The sequence below is a fragment of the Bombus pascuorum genome, chromosome 1 (assembly GCF_905332965.1).
Source record: "Bombus pascuorum chromosome 1, iyBomPasc1.1, whole genome shotgun sequence".
NCBI classification, from domain to species: Eukaryota; Metazoa; Arthropoda; class Insecta; order Hymenoptera; family Apidae; genus Bombus; species Bombus pascuorum.
In genome coordinates, this window is record NC_083488.1 from 807,225 (window position 1) to 825,143 (window position 17,919).

General features: G+C 31.2%; 7 protein-coding genes across 10 annotated transcripts; 3 read left to right on the forward strand and 4 right to left on the reverse strand.

Moving 5' to 3' along the window:
* The first annotated feature begins 4,200 nt into the window (after positions 1 to 4,200).
* Positions 4,201 to 7,834, forward strand: LOC132911050 (prostaglandin E synthase 3). The gene is given in 5 exon segments (XM_060967378.1): positions 4,201 to 4,529; positions 5,317 to 5,406; positions 5,408 to 5,427; positions 6,373 to 6,754; positions 6,874 to 7,834. Coding segments are annotated over 5 exon segments (651 nt in total). The 5' UTR covers positions 4,201 to 4,505; the 3' UTR covers positions 7,009 to 7,834.
* Positions 7,480 to 10,624, reverse strand: LOC132911065 (INO80 complex subunit C). Of its 4 annotated transcripts, none has more exons than XM_060967447.1 (5): positions 10,458 to 10,624; positions 8,463 to 8,685; positions 8,171 to 8,380; positions 7,886 to 7,953; positions 7,480 to 7,806 (listed from the first exon to the last, which is right to left on the reverse strand). In XM_060967447.1, the coding sequence occupies exons 3-5, from the start codon at positions 8,346 to 8,348 to the stop codon at positions 7,675 to 7,677; spliced, it is 378 nt and encodes a 125-aa protein (XP_060823430.1). In that variant the 5' UTR covers positions 8,349 to 8,380; positions 8,463 to 8,685; positions 10,458 to 10,624; the 3' UTR covers positions 7,480 to 7,674. The 4 variants fall into 4 exon arrangements, with proteins under 4 accessions (XP_060823430.1, XP_060823446.1, XP_060823420.1 ...); XM_060967463.1 differs by lacking the exon at positions 8,463 to 8,685 and having other exon boundaries at positions 8,171 to 8,276; positions 8,346 to 8,380; positions 10,458 to 10,621; XM_060967437.1 differs by lacking the exon at positions 8,463 to 8,685 and having other exon boundaries at positions 10,458 to 10,623.
* Positions 8,716 to 10,018, reverse strand: LOC132911008 (uncharacterized). The gene is made up of 2 exons (XM_060967284.1): positions 9,019 to 10,018; positions 8,716 to 8,934 (listed from the first exon to the last, which is right to left on the reverse strand). The coding sequence occupies exons 1-2, from the start codon at positions 9,790 to 9,792 to the stop codon at positions 8,716 to 8,718; spliced, it is 993 nt and encodes a 330-aa protein (XP_060823267.1). The 5' UTR covers positions 9,793 to 10,018.
* Positions 10,625 to 11,046: 422 nt separating the features above from the next.
* Positions 11,047 to 12,472, forward strand: LOC132911038 (triosephosphate isomerase). The gene is made up of 3 exons (XM_060967369.1): positions 11,047 to 11,304; positions 11,483 to 11,736; positions 11,822 to 12,472. The coding sequence occupies exons 1-3, from the start codon at positions 11,196 to 11,198 to the stop codon at positions 12,200 to 12,202; spliced, it is 744 nt and encodes a 247-aa protein (XP_060823352.1). The 5' UTR covers positions 11,047 to 11,195; the 3' UTR covers positions 12,203 to 12,472.
* On the reverse strand, positions 12,283 to 13,676 carry LOC132911058 (large ribosomal subunit protein bL20m). Its single transcript, XM_060967406.1, has 4 exons — positions 13,261 to 13,676; positions 13,013 to 13,106; positions 12,825 to 12,935; positions 12,283 to 12,759 (listed from the first exon to the last, which is right to left on the reverse strand). Exons 2-4 carry the CDS (start codon positions 13,097 to 13,099, stop codon positions 12,502 to 12,504), a joined length of 456 nt encoding a protein of 151 aa, XP_060823389.1. The 5' UTR covers positions 13,100 to 13,106; positions 13,261 to 13,676; the 3' UTR covers positions 12,283 to 12,501.
* A 197-nt stretch (positions 13,677 to 13,873) lies between these two features.
* On the forward strand, positions 13,874 to 16,106 carry LOC132910936 (something about silencing protein 10). The gene is made up of 4 exons (XM_060967138.1): positions 13,874 to 14,077; positions 14,468 to 15,072; positions 15,164 to 15,819; positions 15,886 to 16,106. Exons 1-4 carry the CDS (start codon positions 14,061 to 14,063, stop codon positions 15,973 to 15,975), a joined length of 1,368 nt encoding a protein of 455 aa, XP_060823121.1. The 5' UTR covers positions 13,874 to 14,060; the 3' UTR covers positions 15,976 to 16,106.
* A 98-nt stretch (positions 16,107 to 16,204) lies between these two features.
* Positions 16,205 to 17,649, reverse strand: LOC132911082 (10 kDa heat shock protein, mitochondrial). Its single transcript, XM_060967477.1, has 3 exons — positions 17,489 to 17,649; positions 16,649 to 16,816; positions 16,205 to 16,565 (listed from the first exon to the last, which is right to left on the reverse strand). Exons 1-3 carry the CDS (start codon positions 17,489 to 17,491, stop codon positions 16,422 to 16,424), a joined length of 315 nt encoding a protein of 104 aa, XP_060823460.1. The 5' UTR covers positions 17,492 to 17,649; the 3' UTR covers positions 16,205 to 16,421.
* Positions 17,650 to 17,919: the final 270 nt, after the last annotated feature.

The following is a 17,919-nucleotide window of genomic DNA, read 5'->3' on the forward strand; positions in this document are numbered from 1 at the left end:
ACGTTGTCGTTATAATAACTGGGATAAACAATCGACGTTTTCAAACTCTGCTAATTTTTTTAAATAGATTTTTCACTCGGAACATCTGAAAAGTATTCAACAGTTTGAACAAAAATCAATCGTAAACTGTAAATCGTGTTTAGGTCAATAAATAACCTAATAATAGGAGTAAGATAGATAATAGAGCTGATAATAGATTTTCCTAGAAAATTCTCTCGATCGACGGTATCGGAGATTTAATTCGGTTTAGAAACCCTTTCGTCGTGCTCGTTCGCGGCTATGCCGTCTATCGAAAAAGCCTTGCTCCGAGAAAAAGGAGGAACTGGAAAGGAAAAGGAAGGATTAACGTCACTGATCGCGCGATTACGATGTGAATTCGAACACGTGTTTCGTATCCGGCAGATTCACCAAAAAATACAACTTACAAAAGCTGGTCGACCGTGCGAATCGACGACTACTTACGGCGAGATCGCGAAGGATCTTTGGATGAACACAGTTTGAAAACCACTGATATTTCGAAAACATTTCACGATTGATATTCGCTCTTTTCACTGCATCGTACTTCGAATTTATATAATTTCGGTATCGTTAAAAGCGTATCGCGCATCGCCAGCTAGTATCCGATACCAATGTTGCGTCACCTACGGCACTTATTTCTTTTTCTTCCTCTTTTCTCTTCTGCTGATTCGGTATTTATACGTTTCGTCGCTGCCGGTCGAATTCCGTCTAAATACTCTATTCGACGCGCTTTAAGGAGTATCGCGAGAAACGCGAACGAGAACTGAGACGCGAGAGTAGATCGCGGTTCCTGCGAAATCGTACTGATAATAATATAATGTACATTCATCGTGAAAACACGCTTTTGCTTATCTGATGATCCATTGTGTTATCCAGTGTGACGTTTCTTTTTTTCCGCGCGATATATCGTACTCTCGTTATTTAACCAGCGTTTGATTCGTTCGTCGCTTTCGTTTGTACGACGAATTCAGGTAAACAGCTATCGGTCAGTGATCGATCAATGATCCGATCGTAGATACTTCATAAACTTTGCAATTTGTCGCTATGAATCAACGATAAAAACACCGTTGACGCGCTTATATTTGAAATAACGATTGCGTAAAATGAAACGTCGACGTCGTTGTCGTTGCAGTAGCTACGTTCGATCGGACGGTGAATGAAAACAGAGTCTGAATATCACGAGAAAAGTCGAATGTTCCATCGAATTTCTCATCTTTCGTCAAACTCGATTTTCAACGATATCGTCGCATCCTTCCGTCGAGTCGGATACTACGTTACAGTTTGTCTGTACAATAAGAAAGAAAACGAGCCGAATCGATGATGAAAAGCGATATTTCAGGAAAATGATTCCTTCGAAAAGCATACGTAAGTACTTGTACATGAAATACGTGAACTTGTTACGGGAAAACTGCCCGTTTTTCTTCCGTCAATCTCGTTGATTTCGATCGATTGATCGCGGAAAAAAGCAAAGAGAAGTACTGGTTTCGTCTGATCGTAGGTTACAAACGTTGAACGTATATCTAGTAGAAGCTGCACGTAATATTTTCCTATAGGTGTGTCACGGAATACCGTGACTCTGAATTCCTCGGCAACGAGTCTTCGCTTGTTTCTCGCTTCGTTCGCGACTTTATAAAAATCTTGCCTTTTACTTTCGATCGTAACCGGGGATGATTTCCCAGCTACAGAAAACAAAATGGACAAAGTTTTATGGCAAATAAAGTTTCAAAAATACCGAGCTCCCTCGGACGGTTATACGATTATATCGCTACAAGACGATACGAAGGAAACAGGACAAATCTGTTCTATGAAAATCTATATAAATCGCGTAACTTTGAAATATAATTCGTATTGATACGCGTTCCGCGTAGGAATCGATACGAGTTCGCTGTACGTATAGCGGTGTCTCGTAATGATATGGCGACGAGAATCAACCGGAAACGGCTCGTCAACCGGAACGAGGTTCTTTCACGAGCCACTCGAGTTGCGGACAACGTAACAACGTAAAAGCGAGCCTCGAATAAATTCAATTTTCAAATTATAAAAATATGACCGTCGAAAACACGGAACAAATTCTTGTAAAGATCCTCTTTGCTCCAAATTAGTAGCGATAAAAATGCAGGAAAGCTGGAGTTTATTACCATGGGGTATTCCGTCGTTTCGCAAAAACGTAGACGTAAAAAAAAAAAGAAAAAATAAAAGAACTAAAAAAAAAAAAAAAAATAGAAAGAATGATAGACAGACGAACGAGCCAAGAGAGGAATCCGTTCGATTTTCGCTCGCTCTTACACCGTTGCCGTACATCGTAGGTAGATACAAGATAGAATAGTCGGGAATAGTGACCATTTCGTTGCATGAATCGTACGGTTGTCCGGCATAATAAGATGCATGTCTCTGACGTAAGACTTTCACCCCTGAGGGCCCTTCTGGCATCCGAATCATACACGCCGCCACCTACCTCTTTTGAAACTCAGTCAAATACGCTATGTGTATAGTACTATGCACCGAAGAACCTACCGCTAGTCGGCGAGTTCTATCCCTCCCTTCTCTTCGTCATTCTTTCCTTCTTTTACTCCTTCTTCCTCGTGCGAACACGCGTAAGTACCTGTTTCTTCTTTTTCATTCTCTGCAAATCTACCCTCTCTCTTGTATTCGATCGATAATTACGTAACGGAATATAAAAGTTTATACCCACGATCTCCTGCCGATGTAATAACGTCGAAGCCAACGAATGGGTCGGATTTACACGTACATCTCGAAATATCGCTTTCTCTGTTCTTTCAAAGAACATTCGAAATTGACTCATATCCGTGATTATTCACCGTCGTATCTAACGCGTTACACGTACAACAGCTTAATCGTTGAAGGTAAAGCAAAGATTTACCTTTGGCGCAACCATAGATTTCAAAACAACGAATTCATCTCTAAATGATTGTCGTTTCTGCGATAAAACAAACAGAAATATTTTTCTTTCAATCGTATCGGCAATCGTGATAAGGTTTATAGAATCAAGGATAAGAATAACTGGAACGACAACGGTTTAACACCCACTTGCTAATTAAACTTCAATGTCACTCGTTAATCGAGTTTAATTCCTCTCGCTGATTCGGCCACTGAAATATATTCAGCGAAATATATCGTTCTAATTAATTGCTTTATACGCACGCGAAGCATCAATTTTTTTCGTTAAACGTGTTGATTTGAAACAACGAGATTATTATTTATGGTTAAATTGCTACAAACTTCAAAATTCACGTTCCAATTTATTCGGTTTATTTTTATATAAGATAGCATTGATCTAATGCTTGAATAATATCGCTAGTTCGGATAAATCGAGCGTCTTTAACGTTGAACAAAGATCGACCTCGCTTTACACGTGAATATTCGTTCGAAGGGAGGAGAGAGTAAAGGTAAAGAAACGAATTAACGAAACGCTATTTTGCTATTCAATAATCATATTCGATAATCATATTGAATAAAAATATCACAGTTCCACGGTAACTACGGTCATGGATAATTATTGCACGATGAAATAATAAGGTGTCATCGTTATATAGTGATTTTACGCGAACCACCCGCGCACGTTTATCTTCCTTTCTCTTCCTCCGTGCATCTTCTTCCTTGCAGAGCAGCAAATATCGCGAGTAATTAATAATTGTAACAGATATTGATACGGTATCGATGATAGATATTCGTGTATAATACGAGGATTGAGAAAACGATCGATCTTTCTTAAGATTCGAGGCCCGTATCTAACAAGCAGATTCCGAGCAAATTCACGATTAGTAACGACAGCTTGAAATTATCGGTTCGCTTGTATTTCGTGTTAAATATTTCAAATGTTCAAATATTGTAAATGTAAAGTTAACGATGCACGACGATACAAGCAGACGAGAAAGCGTATGAAGCGAGTAAACAATTTATGTGTACATAGAGAAATTTTTACTAAACTGGGTCGAACTTCCTATAATTAATGAAGTATAAAGGCATATAATTTGGAGACGCAAACTATCTGAAATATCATCTACGATCTTCATCTACGATCTACAAGATAGATATGATTACGTGCATACGTAGAAGACGAAGAAGAATACCACTTACCGCGTACTTATCTTTGTAAAAAAGCGAACTGGTCGACATGGCGTTAATCCCGAAGCAACAAGTTGCATGAACCGCGAAAAGTCACGGTTTCATCGTCGATCTCCGTTATTTCTGTTGCAACTTCTCCAGGTATCCATTGAAAGTAATGCACACGCGCGCACGCGCGCGCGTCAATTAATCCTTTTTACGGATTAACAAAAAACGATCTCGAAGCTGATCAGAACGATAATCAAAAGTAGCGAGTTGCCCGCAGAAACCACAACAGCGACAGCGTATCGGAAATGCGAAAGTACGTTTACGCGGAAATAGCCACCTGTACGACTGACAAACAGGACGAGTCAGAGCTGCGAAAGAAAGACTGATACACCGTGTGTATGTCCTGTTAGTTTATGGCCACGGTTACGGCAAGAAAGGTAGTATCTTTCCCTCCTCCTCTGCCGCGCTGACCTACAATCTAACGCAAAGGCTCTCTCTTTTCGTTTTCTTTTCCTTCCCTCTTTCATCCTACATCTCACTCTCTCTTTCTCTCTCGTCCCCTCCCGCCGTACCTCACGCTATTTCTCTCTTCCTCTCGCTCACTCCCCCTCCCTCTCTCACACACACACACACTCAGCCACATCTGTCACGAATTTTTATGCTACCATTGCATTAATTATTTTACTTTTTTCTTCTATCCGAAAAACGACTTCTCCCAAGTAATAAAAGTATATCGCAGACCAATGTTTAAAATTGAAAATCCGTTCATTATCATGAAACTACATATTTATTCGTAATCTTTCAATACGTTAAAGGGATCTACGATATAGAATCTTCTTTATACGATAAATGAAAAAATAAGATAACGTTAATTTTCTATTCTACAGCGTCTTATTTTTGCATTTGTAAAAACATTTTGAAAAATTAGTTTTAATATTGACTCATTAAAGGACGACAAGAATCGGATAACCATTTATTTTAACGTCTTGAAATACAAATGAGAAATGAAGTAAGTTGAAAATGTTTTTACTGCGTTAATCTTGGCAAATAATCCCACTATACCACATAATGGCGTGAAATTTATTTATAATATCAGAAATTATATTACGTTTCAAAATTACCAGTCTTAGATTGGTAAATAGAGATTTTTCAAATTTCGATTCCGGAAACAAGAGAATTCGACATCGACAAAAGCAACCAATCGCCATTTTGTTTGATCGATAGTTGAATCTCGAAACACTCTCGAATCACGGATCTACGGCGCGATACGTAAGTGCTCTATGTTTGTTTGCTTCTTACGGAACGAAGCTCTTGAAATATGACTCAAGAAGGCCAGTAAGTACATAAAAATTCACATAAAATGTTCTTTGATTGTGTTTCTCAATCCTGAAATTCCTTCTCATTGTTATTATCATGAAAAGAGTAAGAGATATTCGAGAAAACAACTCGAATACCGCCCCGTGGCTTTCGAAACACCGCCATGTTGTAAAGACGGCTTTATTGATTCTCGAAATTTCTGGAAAAGAATCGCAAGAAACTATCTTACATCCCTATTTTCTTGTTTTACAATGCACTGTTTATAAATTCTTAATAATAACCATTCCGTTGATAATGAATCTTCCACCTTTTTGTTTTTTTTTTTTTTTTTAGATAATCGAATTACAATGCTCAGGTTTTTAATAGCTTGCATTTCTACATAACTATCGATATACCTGAGACGCGAAAAATATATTGCAATATTTTATATGCTTTTATCAAAATGCATTTCATGATGTTATATTATTTTTATTCTCCTCGATCGTTTTACGATAATATAACGTTTTATCCACAATGACTAGCGACTTTTGCCAGAAACCATAGAACTTTACTCCTAACCTTTACCTACGTTTTATAATTACAATGCTATTTTCCGTACTTTAATATTGCTTCACTTCCTGCATTCCGTTAAATATTGCATTTCATTTCTTGCATTTGAATAAATTTTTCATTAAAAGTTATCCATGAATGCTTATATATGAAATAAAATTAATCTTAATTGTACAAATTTGTCATGCGTGTGTACGTTTCAAGCATAACGTGCATGCCGTACACGTATTTTATACAAAACTGCTCTGTATAGATATAAACAAATGCATGATATAAATAATTTTTTTTTATCAATCGACCCTTTTTTATTCAATGTTTTTTAATTTATATTTTATTTATATTTTACAATTTACTATTTATAATTTAGTTTCTTATACATTATTTTAAATTGTTAATTGTTTGACAATTTTTCAGATTGCCTCCCCCGCCTGTTATGTGGGCTCAGAGAAAAGAAATTTTATTTGTTACTATCTGTCTAGAAGATTGCAAAGATCCTGCAATTAACATTGAACCACAAATGATATATTTCAAAGGAGTAGGTGGAACTGAACAAAAAATGCATGAAGTAACGATTAACCTATATGGAGAAGTTATTCCAAATAGAACTATTCAAAATCTAAGAGGAAGGACTATAGAGTTAGTTCTTGTTAAAAAAGAAGAAGGTCCATATTGGCCAAGATTAACAAAAGAAAAAACGAAAGCCCATTGGTTAAAAAGCGATTTCAATAAATGGAAGGATGAAGATGATAGTGACGATGAAGGTGGAATGGAAGGAAGTGGCAACGATTTGGAAGAAGTAAGAGATTATTGTGTTTAGAGTAATTTATTCGTTAATAGAAAAAGAAAAGTATATTACAATTACTGTACTGTTATTTATCTACAGTTTGATAATTTAAATTTCTGCTATATTTGCAGATGATGCGACAGATGGGTGGTCTAGGAGGATCGGGAGATAGCAAACCGAACTTCGATGATTTAGATGCTTTAGGAGATGAAGAAGGGGATGGAATGGATAGCGATGACGACGATCTACCCGATCTGCTGGAATGAAGACATTATGACGCTACTTTAAAATTATCTTCATTAAAAAAGTAAAAAAATTCAAAAACAAATGGCGACCTAAAAATAGTGCACCAGCAGGCAATATTTCAGTAGGCCGTGCTATTTGTATTTTCAATTAAATTTGCTAATGGCCCATGTTGCAATAGCAAACAAACAAATAAGGTGCACGAAAAACTGTCAACATAAATGAATACAGTGGTCAAGAGAAAAGAAACAGTAATATTCTTTTTAAAGATTCTCCAATCCTTCTTTAATTCGTAATTCATATATTAAGTTATGATTGACATCCTTTTTTTTTTTTTTTTTTTTTTAATAATGATTACTTCTGTATAATATAACGGAGATAAAATAATGAAAATGACTTAAATTATTTGTGGACTTCTTTATTTCAGGAAATCCCGTTAAAAGAACTTGATACATACAGTGTATGTATATAAAAAAAGAATTTTTATCAACTAGTTAGTGCAAACAGCTTTATTTTGTCTCTTTTTAAGCTCGATATATCTTTGTTTACACTTTTTTGTTTAATTTTCCGAATTATACTTAATTTTTCATTATTCTTTAATAAGTACCATAACAATTACAAAATAAAATATCCGTGTTTTATACTATTTAAATATAAGGAAATCATAGAAAATAAAATTCTCCTTTCATTTATCCAACGATACTGGAAGCGCCGCGCAATGCTAAATATCCAGCAGTTATATCCATTGGTAGACTTCGGACTGTTGCAAATTCTTCTGCCGTTGCATAGTATAATTTAGTTTGTGGATCTGTATATCGTGCCTGTAAAATAAATGTAATTTATATATCAGTTTGTACTCTAATGATTTAACCAATGATACAAACGTGGAAAGTTACTTACGGGTAACCCAGAAATATCAGAATATTTCTTTGCTGGCCTGAAGCTTGGCGGTGCATTAATAGAACTATCTGAAATTTCCCAGAGTGTTATAATATTTATTTAGAAAGTATCTAAAATATGATTATCGAAATTACAGTTCAGTTACAGATTATGAAATATATCGCAAGTAGATGTATCGCCAAACATATAAATTAATTTCTTTTAGTTCTTAAGTTATTCAAATCATTATACATATAAATTTTTTGAAAATATGTAACATTAAAATAGATTGGTAATATATCGTACAATGCACTACTTCTACAGGCCATGGTAAAGTGCGTTCTTGAGCCAGCACTTGTTTTAATGAGCGCCAAGTCCGTTTCTTTCCAGTGGTACTAGTAGATCGAAATTTCTGTTGAAAAATTGGATTCTTGTAAACTGGTTGTGATTTCTTATTAAATTCCACTACTTCTTCATTTACCATTTTTTATTTCACTTAAAACACTTATAAACCTCCTACAAAAAATATATATTAATGAATATAAGTAACCATCGGCATTTACTCGAAATAATTACATAAGGCTGTATTATATATTACATCAATGAACAAATTTATAGTAGAGATATATTCATAAATTTTCTTTATATACGATAATATCCAAAATCATTTCCCTCTTGGATTATATAAAACCAATATCCTTTCTACATCACATCCTAATATACCAGAAATTGTATGCATCATAGTTGTGTTTATATGTTTAACTAGAACCTTGGCCCATCGACTTAAAATAAGTACAGCTGCATAATAGTCCTTTGAATCTCTAAAGAAAAAGTTTCATCCATTGAAACATCTAAGCTAATATATTATGTTCGTCTTTCATAAAATACCTCTGAAAATCAAAATGGTATTTATAACCATGTACGAGATATTTTTGAACAATAACTGGTAAATTATCTTCAATTAAAACAGCACCCTTATCACTTGGTTCAATTAAACATAGAATTGCATGATGACAAAGTACTTGATTATATTCTATCTGGTTCTTTGTATCATAATTATATTTTGAATTCTGAATAATAGATACAAGATTAAATTAAATACAAAGACATATTAAATCAATTTAAAATAAAAAAAGATATATGCATAGTATAACCTTTGCGATATGAAGAGTAACTTGTATGTTTCTTTTCATATATTCTACATCTTTTACATACAACCATAAAAATTGTTCAGTCATTTCTATTTGCTTGTTTGTGATATTTATCATAATGTTTGGTAAACTGTGCCTAAGAAAAGATGTTTTCTTATCGTTATCTGTTACTAAAATGTTATCACTTCTGTGATCATTGGATATTGTTGTGTTATGGTAAAGTAGTTTAAAATTTTCAAGAGCAGCCTTTTTAAATTTATATCTTTTATAATTAGAGAAATTTACATATTTTCGTTTGCATCCTGAAGAGGATAATAATTTGCCCTGTGACCCACTCAATTTATTTGCTAAATTTGTTCCTAGTTTCTTGTTGTAAGTTACAATTTTGTTCCATGTTTTAATTTCTCTCTTTTTTATACTTCCATTATATTTCCATCTTAGCTTTATTTTCTGAAGAATCATTGTATTAATATTCTTCAAATGAGAGGTTAAAATTTGTGCATTATTTAAATAAGTGAGTTTATCAAAGAGATTAACATGCTTTTCCATGAAATATTTTATGTTTTCTTCACTAGAAAAATCCAAATCTTGCTGTATATTAATATCTTTTATTTCTTCTGCAGAATATAGTTGCTTTGCTATATAAGATTTATTCATATTTGATATATATGTAATCTTGTTAAACTTCTTGCAGGCATGAGATTCAATTCTTAAACCTAAATTCTGTATAAATGTGTGTATAAATTTATCCATATTGAATTTTAATATCTCAAACATGTCACAATATCTCTCAATTATGAATTATTTATAATAATAATTAAATGTTAATATATATAAATATTTTGAAACATTAGGTATAATAAAATATTATAAAATTCTAATTTGTCTATATTATAGAAACATTGACAAAACATTATAAACAAACTTATGCAATTGTTTCCTTGTATAATTTCACAGTAATGCACAACATAATTACTTCCAATAATTTAATATTTTAGCAATTATTTATTTGTTTTTATTATATATTTATTTCTTATAAATTATATTACTTATTTAAATTAGAAGAAGACATTAAAATGTGATTCAAAGCTTTTTGGTAAAATGCTTAACATGTTTAATTTATTTCTTCGTGAGAATCTTGCTAAATTGTGTCAGAAAAGTATCTTAAATAAAAAACTCCTTAAATATAGTAAGTATACGATATATTTCATTTAATTATGATGAATAATCATGAAAAAAAAAGATTGTTAATGTATCAGAGTAATTTAAAAATATTTCATAACCTTACAATGGAATATTCTTAAATACTTTTATCTAATTCAACAACAGTCTCAAAGATTGTTTGTAAATAATTAAATATTAATTTAGATTAGATTTTGTGTGCTGTGTATTACTGAAATTTAAAATTATTTCGAAATACATAATCTTTATTTATTACTCACCATCGATATATCGAAATGTTTCTCTGACCTGGTATGCGAACTTAAAAATTTGAAGTTACTAAATACTAATAATAAGTATTGCGTAAAATATCATTATTATTTCTTAATTCCTAATGTTATAAATCTTAGTTTTATGATATTTCTAGATCTTATGTAGTACAATTTATTTATTACTTTCATAAATTTGAGTGATGTATTCTAACATATTCACGATTTCACTGCATAAGATATTTTGAAATTTTTAATTACTTATAACATATCAATATTAAATATTTAATGACTTCTGTAAATTACAAATCTTGCAGTGCTTATATCATGCAATATTTTAAAAATCTGATTCCAATATCAGATTTAGTATAGGAAAATTTTAATGAAATTTAAATTAATAGTCTTGCCTACTTATAAAAGCTTGAAATTAAATATAAAAGTATATTTGTTAATACAAAATTGAAAGATGTATAGAAATAACGGAAGTAATTTTATTTCTACGAATAAAATAATTCCTGTAAACTGTATTTAATTGAAGTATAGTCCGCGAAAGAGAGGGGAGTAAGAAATAAAGAATGGTGGGGGTTTCATAAAATCAGTTGGGAGGTACGTGAACGTGACTGAATTCACCTTCTGGTTTGTTGAAGGTCGAAAGTCGAGAGAGTATTTTCGAAATTTGTTTTAGATTCACAAGAAACTTGTAAATCCATTATTATTAATTATCTTCGTGTATCTGTACATTGTAATATCATGGGCCGAAAATTTTTTGTCGGTGGTAATTGGAAAATGAACGGTACCAAGAGTGAAATAGATGGTATCGTTGCCTTTTTAAAAAACGGTCCACTTGATTCAAATGTTGGTATGTTTGTTCTATCTGCTGCTTTAATATTTAATATTCTATATTTTCTAATTTTTAAATAACTCCTAAAAAACGATATATCTTATATAGTTGTCCATAAATTTTATTTTTAATAATATAATACCAATAATATTAATTTATATATTTTATTATAATTCTAACAATATAATTATATCAGAGATTGTTGTTGGCGTACCATCAATATACTTAACGTATGTTAAGAATATATTACCTAACAATGTTAGTATTGCTGGACAAAATACATACAAGGTTGCCAAAGGAGCATTTACAGGAGAAATAAGTCCTGTCATGCTTTTGGACAATGGAATCCCATGGGTAATTCTTGGTCACTCTGAGCGTAGAAATGTCTTTGGTGAAACAGATGAATTAATAGCAGAAAAAGTAGCCCATGCTTTAGAAGCTGGATTAAAGGTAATATAAATTTTGATTATTTTAAAACTTAATACCTAGTAATATAATCTTAATATTAATAAATGCCAATATATTTGACTTAAAGGTGATAGCATGTATTGGAGAGAAATTGGAAGAGAGAGAAGCCGGTAAAACAGAGGAAGTAGTCTTTAGGCAAACTAAAGCTATTGCAGATAAAATCAAATCATGGGACAATGTAGTTCTTGCCTATGAACCAGTCTGGGCAATTGGAACAGGCAAAACAGCTACACCACAACAAGCTCAAGAAGTCCACGAAAAGTTGAGAGATTGGTTCTCTAAAAATGTCAATCAAACTGTAGCAGAAACTGTTAGAATTATCTATGGAGGTTCAGTAACAGCAGGAAACGCGAAAGACTTGGCAAAAGAAAAAGATATAGATGGATTTTTAGTTGGAGGGGCATCTTTAAAACCTGACTTTGTACAAATCGTCAATGCTAAGCAGTGAGATGAAATATTCATTATGCGAGAATGTTATTCATTTAATTAATATATACTCTAAGGATGTGTATATTATAAGAAGTACTGTAAAGAATTAACTTATATATTTTCTTGTTGTTTGTACAGAGAAAGATCTAAGTCATGTTGCTGTAATGAAGTGTTATCACTCTGCAATTAACAGTAAACTTTACACCTTATTTTATTGTTCTTAAAAAGTATATACTTCTCGTAAATATATAATCAATACTAACTCAATAAATGTTGAAATAAAATGTAAGTTTGATTATTTATTTTGCAATAATTTTATCAATCCAGTTCGTCAATTAATCCTTTAACTATAACAGTTTCAGGCATAGATTTATTAGCAACTCTTTTAAATCCTCCCAGTTTTGTTTTTGCACAAGCAATATCAGATAAGCATTTAAATGTTCGTGGTTCCCAAACAGCCAATATTGATAAAGATTTACGATTTAATAAAATATTACATCTGTTTAATCCTTCCAATAGAATCTTTATATTGCTATTATGTTCCTTTGCTGCAGAATTTATTCTAGTTTCCCAAATCTGTAACAAAAAGGAACAATTATTTATACAACGTTCTAAAAGACAGTTACTTTCTTATAAATTACCTCTTTCATATCTTCTTTTTTCAGCTCTCTTCCGATTGTAGATTTTAGTAATGCTCTGTGTACATTTCTAATGGCTATATCATAACAATTTCTTCTCCTTCCAATATAATGCTAAAAATAAAAATAATTAGAAATTTGTATCATAATTTTCTCTATTTTGTTTCGGATAAGTATACATATATATTTACCGCAGCGAGCTTAAATATTTGACGTTTTCGCCAGAATTCATCGGGACCTCGACATCTTACAAATAATTGCGCAGTTAAAAATACCATTTTCCTTCTAAATGTGAAAATATAATAAAAGATCAAATGTTTATTTGATATTTATATGATTCTGATTTGTAAATACATAACACGAGCTACAATTCACATAACCTAGATAACCCGGCAAATCCATGAACTTACAAACGTAATAGATTTAAACATAATACTACCAGATATAATGAAAAATGAATGATGATGCAGTACATCAATACACCACCAGTAGCAAAGCAATATTCCTCTCTTGCAGAAAGACGTCTCTAATGACGTGTAGAATTATATATGCTTGATGTTAGCTGTATCAGAAATATATATATCATCCTCTTACAGCGAAGTCAAAATTTTATAAATTTTATTCTTTGAGTAAATTTGTTTTATCTTTCTTTCATTACATTAGTATTACACCGAAATATAGCGTTTTCAAAAACATTCTGCTTTATAGTAGTAGCCTCTGTGTTCTTTTAAGCTCTAAACGAGTTTAGTGTATTATCATTATTGTGTTGTTACTTCTGATTGTTACACCTAAATTCAATCCTTTTAACATATAATTAGAAATACAAAAAGATATTCATACAATTCTTAACCGCAAACTAGAAATTTGCATATTTATCATTTTAGCATAAGGAAGATTATCAAATAGTTGTGGCGAGAAACAACTTTCTTAGTAACAAAAAATATAATCGATTGTCGATTTTTGTAATAACGAATCGATCGTAGTAAAATCGATTCAAAAGACCGATCTTTTAACCGAAAGAATCGATTTCTCTGAAAAATCAAATCGGAATTGAACACTTCTAGTCCCCAGCTAAATGGTTTGTGAAGTCATGAAGTTGCGTGTGCGTATATTGTGATAAGATATATTTTATCAAAAGTAATAAATAATAAATAATATTGCAAAGTGAACTATACCATTAAAACTTGTATAAATATTTTTAACCACAATTTTTGTATTGTTCCAATAAAAAATTTTAATATGAAAAATAAAAAGAGGTAAACTAAAGATTGTCTTGAATGAAATTGAACCGTTTGCGGTCGTGCATCAATTTCAGCGATTAAAATTTTACCATTCGTAGAAAAATTAGTTGTATGTTTACTCTCAGGAACGTACATGTGTACATACTTTTCGAAAATACATAAGATTCTTAATAAGATTTGTATAAGTTATCATGTGTAAGGTTACATTATTAGTGTTTGTTCAATGAGAATGAATTCCGACCAGCATAACAATCATATCGGAACTTGGTACGACCGCAAAGGGTTAAACTCAGTAATAAATGCATGTTTCTATATACTAAATATATAAGTTGTATTCCTTTTATTAATAATGTTAATAGCTTTTTATTTTTATTACAAAATGTATATTTGCTTGATTTTTTTCAGTACAATAAAGATAAAAGAAGTGGACGAAGGAGCAATGGATTTAGAAGATGTAGATATAAATGAAGTCATAAATTCTGAAGAAGAATACTCAGAAAATGAACGTGAATTACTTAGAAAAGTACGAGATAGACAGTCTTCGGAAAGTTACGATAGTGATTATGAAGTATATGGATTACACAATGCAAATGAACAGAACCAAGATGATACAGAAAATGAAGTCCAGACAGATTCCATGGAATCTGATATTGAAGGATTGCAAGAAGATTCTACCTTACCAAATGAAAAAGCCTGGGGAAAAAAGAAAAAAGCTTATTACTCTACTGATTTTGTGGATCCTGATTATGCTAATATCAGCCAAACAGATTTAGTTCAAGCAGAAATGGAAGAAGAAGAGGCTAGAAATATTCAGAAGAGATTGGCAGAGCAATTGGATGACATTGATTTTGGACTAGATTTTATACAAACAAGAAATGATGATCAAAAGGCATACGAGAGTACAGAACAATTTATAAAGACAGATCTCAGTAAACTTAGCAAAAGACAAAAGCAAATAATGATGCAGAAGGAAAGTCCTGAATTTATAGTTCTTGTAAATGATTTTAAAGGTATGATATATATTCAATAAAGTTTATTAAATATATTTCAAAAGGGAAAACTAAAAAATTAAATATTTTTAATATGCATTTTATGATTTAGATCACATGGCAGAAGCAAGAGATTCACTGGCACCATTTCTAAAGTTAATTAAAGATGGTATTCTTCCTAATTGCCCCACAGTTTCTTTCATAAAGACAAAGTACCATCTTTTATTAAATTATTGTATCAATATCTCTTTCTATTTAATGCTGAAGGCAAAAAGATTGCCTGTTAATTCTCATCCAATTATAAAACGTCTAGCACAATATCGTCAGTTATTAAATCAATTGGAATCTGCACAAGGAAATTTAATACAAGAAATACAGGAAATGTTAAGAGCAAAGAGAGAAGGGAAAGTATTGTATAATATATTAAATGGCAATAAAATAGACATCAATAAACAAAAGACATATCGTTCCAAAGATAAAGCAAATTGTGTAAAAAGATCTACAAATGAAATCATAAATGTGGATTCTTTAGAATCTGAATTGAAGACAGAAAATGTAAACGAAGAAAAGGTTTTGTGTAATAGTAAAGAGAAGATGGAAAGTACCGACATGTCAGACCTTGTAGTTGAAGATCAAGGAAAAAGAGCAATTACATATCAAATAGCAAAAAATAAAGGTTTAATGCCATATCGTAAAAAAGAACAACGCAACCCCAGAGTGAAACATAGAAATAAATATCGTAAAGCTAAAATTCGTAGGAAAGGAGCGGTATGTATTTATTTATTTTAAATGATGAATATGTTTTAATACAATAACAATTTTTTTATTTTTCAGATAAGAGAAGTAAGAAAAGAAATTACTCGTTACGCTGGAGAGATATCGGGTATTAAAGCTAGTGTAAAGAAAAGTATCAAATTGAAATAAAAGATTGGGCTATATTAAAATTGTACTTTGTTTCAAAACTCGTAGAATTGTCTTTTTATTTCCTATTAAAATATATATTTCTATTTATGTATATAAAATATGAATATAAACTTTTGCTTATTACATATCAATGGATTCTATGACTTTTTTCTCTTGTCATTATTACATTAGTACCAAGATTGAAAGAAAATATAAGAATGAACAATATTTAAACAAATAGTAATACATAAAACACAACAAATGCTTTATTTTTTTTCTTTTATATGTGCGAAATCATGGCATATATAACAGTAGATACATAAGGGAATATCATTATGTATGCTACAATGATAAACATCAAAGTTCATATGAAATTAACTTACATTTCACTGTTTCATTGCTTGTGTATTTCTTATGAAATAGTTCGTAGTACTTAAAAAAATTGCAAACATAAATTTAATGGAACCTTAAACTTCTAATTTTGCCAGTATATCCGACTCACGGAATAAATGAAATTCTTTATTATCTTCAAGTTCTACCTTAGTTCCACCATATTCTGGCAATAATACAACATCACCAACTTTGATACTTAAAGGGATGTGTTCTCCTTTCTAAAAATGAATATTGTTCTTTTTTTATTTTTATATTTGCTGCTTAAATATATTATTGTAAATATTAAATACTTTTTACACACATCATTTCTTTGTCCAGGTCCAATTGCCACAACAGTTCCTTGTAAGACTTTTGCTTGAGCTTTTTCTGGTAAAACGATGCCACCTTTTGTTTTTGTTACAGCCTCGGCTCTTTGTATAAGAACTCTATCAAATAGAGGTATAAGTCTCTTAATGGCATTAGCTGCAGCCTATTATGAAAATATTAACATAGAACATATATAAGGAGATTCATAATATTTAAATTTAGTTTTACAATATATATTTAAAATCAATTACTTTAAGATCGTGCATGGCGTAATTTTACGAAATTTTTCGTACTGTATAAAATTCAAGAAACGTTTAGGTTACTATTCGTCTACTTATTTTCTTGCAAATAATAAAATTAATAGCAGTAATGCAATTATGTAAAATATACTAATTAACTCTCTATCTACGAATAATTTCACTAAAAAATTTGCGACATTAAATCATAAGCACACGATGGAAACTATTCTCATACGCATATATTTTTGTTTTATTAACTGTTTTGTAGTCACTTGTTTTTCTATCTCTAATAAATAAATAAGAAAAAAAGAAGACATTCACTACACCGGCCATGCGACAGGATTTATAGAATCGAATATCATTGAAATTACTATACTAAACAAGAAAACATCGAACAATACAAGTAAATTATACATGATTTCAAATACATTCATTACATTTTTTAAATTAAAGAATAACTTAACAGAAAATATATAATTTCAATCACTATTTTGAAGGTTAACCTTAGAAATTTTTGAAATATATGAAAATGTTGAGTTAATGAAGAAAATTATAACATAACGTATAATTTAAGATAAGATTTATATTTTCCTTACCATTGTTTGTAAAATTACAAATTTTTACGATAGACAGAGATCGTACACTCGCTGTTCAACCACGTTGTACTATCTATGTGCAGCAGCCGAACAATCCTCTCCGCTTTTCTCGAAGATTCCCAATTCCCCTCTATACTTCTTTGCCCCACCACGTGTTTATTGATTTCGTCTTGGAATAAGAACCCAGTATATACGTTACGTAACAACCAGACATTATACGAGATATAAAATCTGACACAAGATGGCGTTGGAATATTATTGAACACATATAGCGTTTTAACTTACATATATACATACTTACATTGTGTAGAAGCTATACAAATAAAAGTTAACAAAAAGTTATTATGATAAAGTATAAAAGATAAATTATTATTGAGAAACGAATTCTGGACTTTTATTTGTATGTTAATTATGATCGAATAAATGATATT

What these genes read in the sequence shown, in the direction of transcription:
- LOC132911065 (XM_060967447.1), bottom strand. Translation starts at nt 8,348, where the DNA reads ATGGTAAATGAAGAAGTAGTGGAATTTAATAAGAAATCACAACCAGTT. An exon ending in GCCTGTAGAAGTAGTGCATT is followed by an intron (nt 7,954 to 8,170) that starts GTACGATATATT and finishes GGGAAATTTCAG; the next exon opens with ATAGTTCTATTAATGCACCG. An exon ending in CTGATATTTCTGGGTTACCC is followed by an intron (nt 7,807 to 7,885) that starts GTAAGTAACTTT and finishes TTTATTTTACAG; the next exon opens with GCACGATATACAGATCCACA.
- LOC132911008 (XM_060967284.1), bottom strand. Translation starts at nt 9,792, where the DNA reads ATGTTTGAGATATTAAAATTCAATATGGATAAATTTATACACACATTT. An exon ending in TTACTCTTCATATCGCAAAG is followed by an intron (nt 8,935 to 9,018) that starts GTTATACTATGC and finishes TCTATTATTCAG; the next exon opens with AATTCAAAATATAATTATGA.
- LOC132911038 (XM_060967369.1), top strand. Translation starts at nt 11,196, where the DNA reads ATGGGCCGAAAATTTTTTGTCGGTGGTAATTGGAAAATGAACGGTACC. An exon ending in TCCACTTGATTCAAATGTTG is followed by an intron (nt 11,305 to 11,482) that starts GTATGTTTGTTC and finishes TAATTATATCAG; the next exon opens with AGATTGTTGTTGGCGTACCA. An exon ending in CTTTAGAAGCTGGATTAAAG is followed by an intron (nt 11,737 to 11,821) that starts GTAATATAAATT and finishes TTTGACTTAAAG; the next exon opens with GTGATAGCATGTATTGGAGA.
- LOC132911058 (XM_060967406.1), bottom strand. Translation starts at nt 13,099, where the DNA reads ATGGTATTTTTAACTGCGCAATTATTTGTAAGATGTCGAGGTCCCGAT. An exon ending in AAATATTTAAGCTCGCTGCG is followed by an intron (nt 12,936 to 13,012) that starts GTAAATATATAT and finishes TTTTATTTTTAG; the next exon opens with CATTATATTGGAAGGAGAAG. An exon ending in AAAAAGAAGATATGAAAGAG is followed by an intron (nt 12,760 to 12,824) that starts GTAATTTATAAG and finishes TTTTTGTTACAG; the next exon opens with ATTTGGGAAACTAGAATAAA.
- LOC132910936 (XM_060967138.1), top strand. An exon ending in TCTTGTAAATGATTTTAAAG is followed by an intron (nt 15,073 to 15,163) that starts GTATGATATATA and finishes TTTATGATTTAG; the next exon opens with ATCACATGGCAGAAGCAAGA. An exon ending in AAATTCGTAGGAAAGGAGCG is followed by an intron (nt 15,820 to 15,885) that starts GTATGTATTTAT and finishes TTTATTTTTCAG; the next exon opens with ATAAGAGAAGTAAGAAAAGA.
- LOC132911082 (XM_060967477.1), bottom strand. An exon ending in GACCTGGACAAAGAAATGAT is followed by an intron (nt 16,566 to 16,648) that starts GTGTGTAAAAAG and finishes ATTCATTTTTAG; the next exon opens with AAAGGAGAACACATCCCTTT.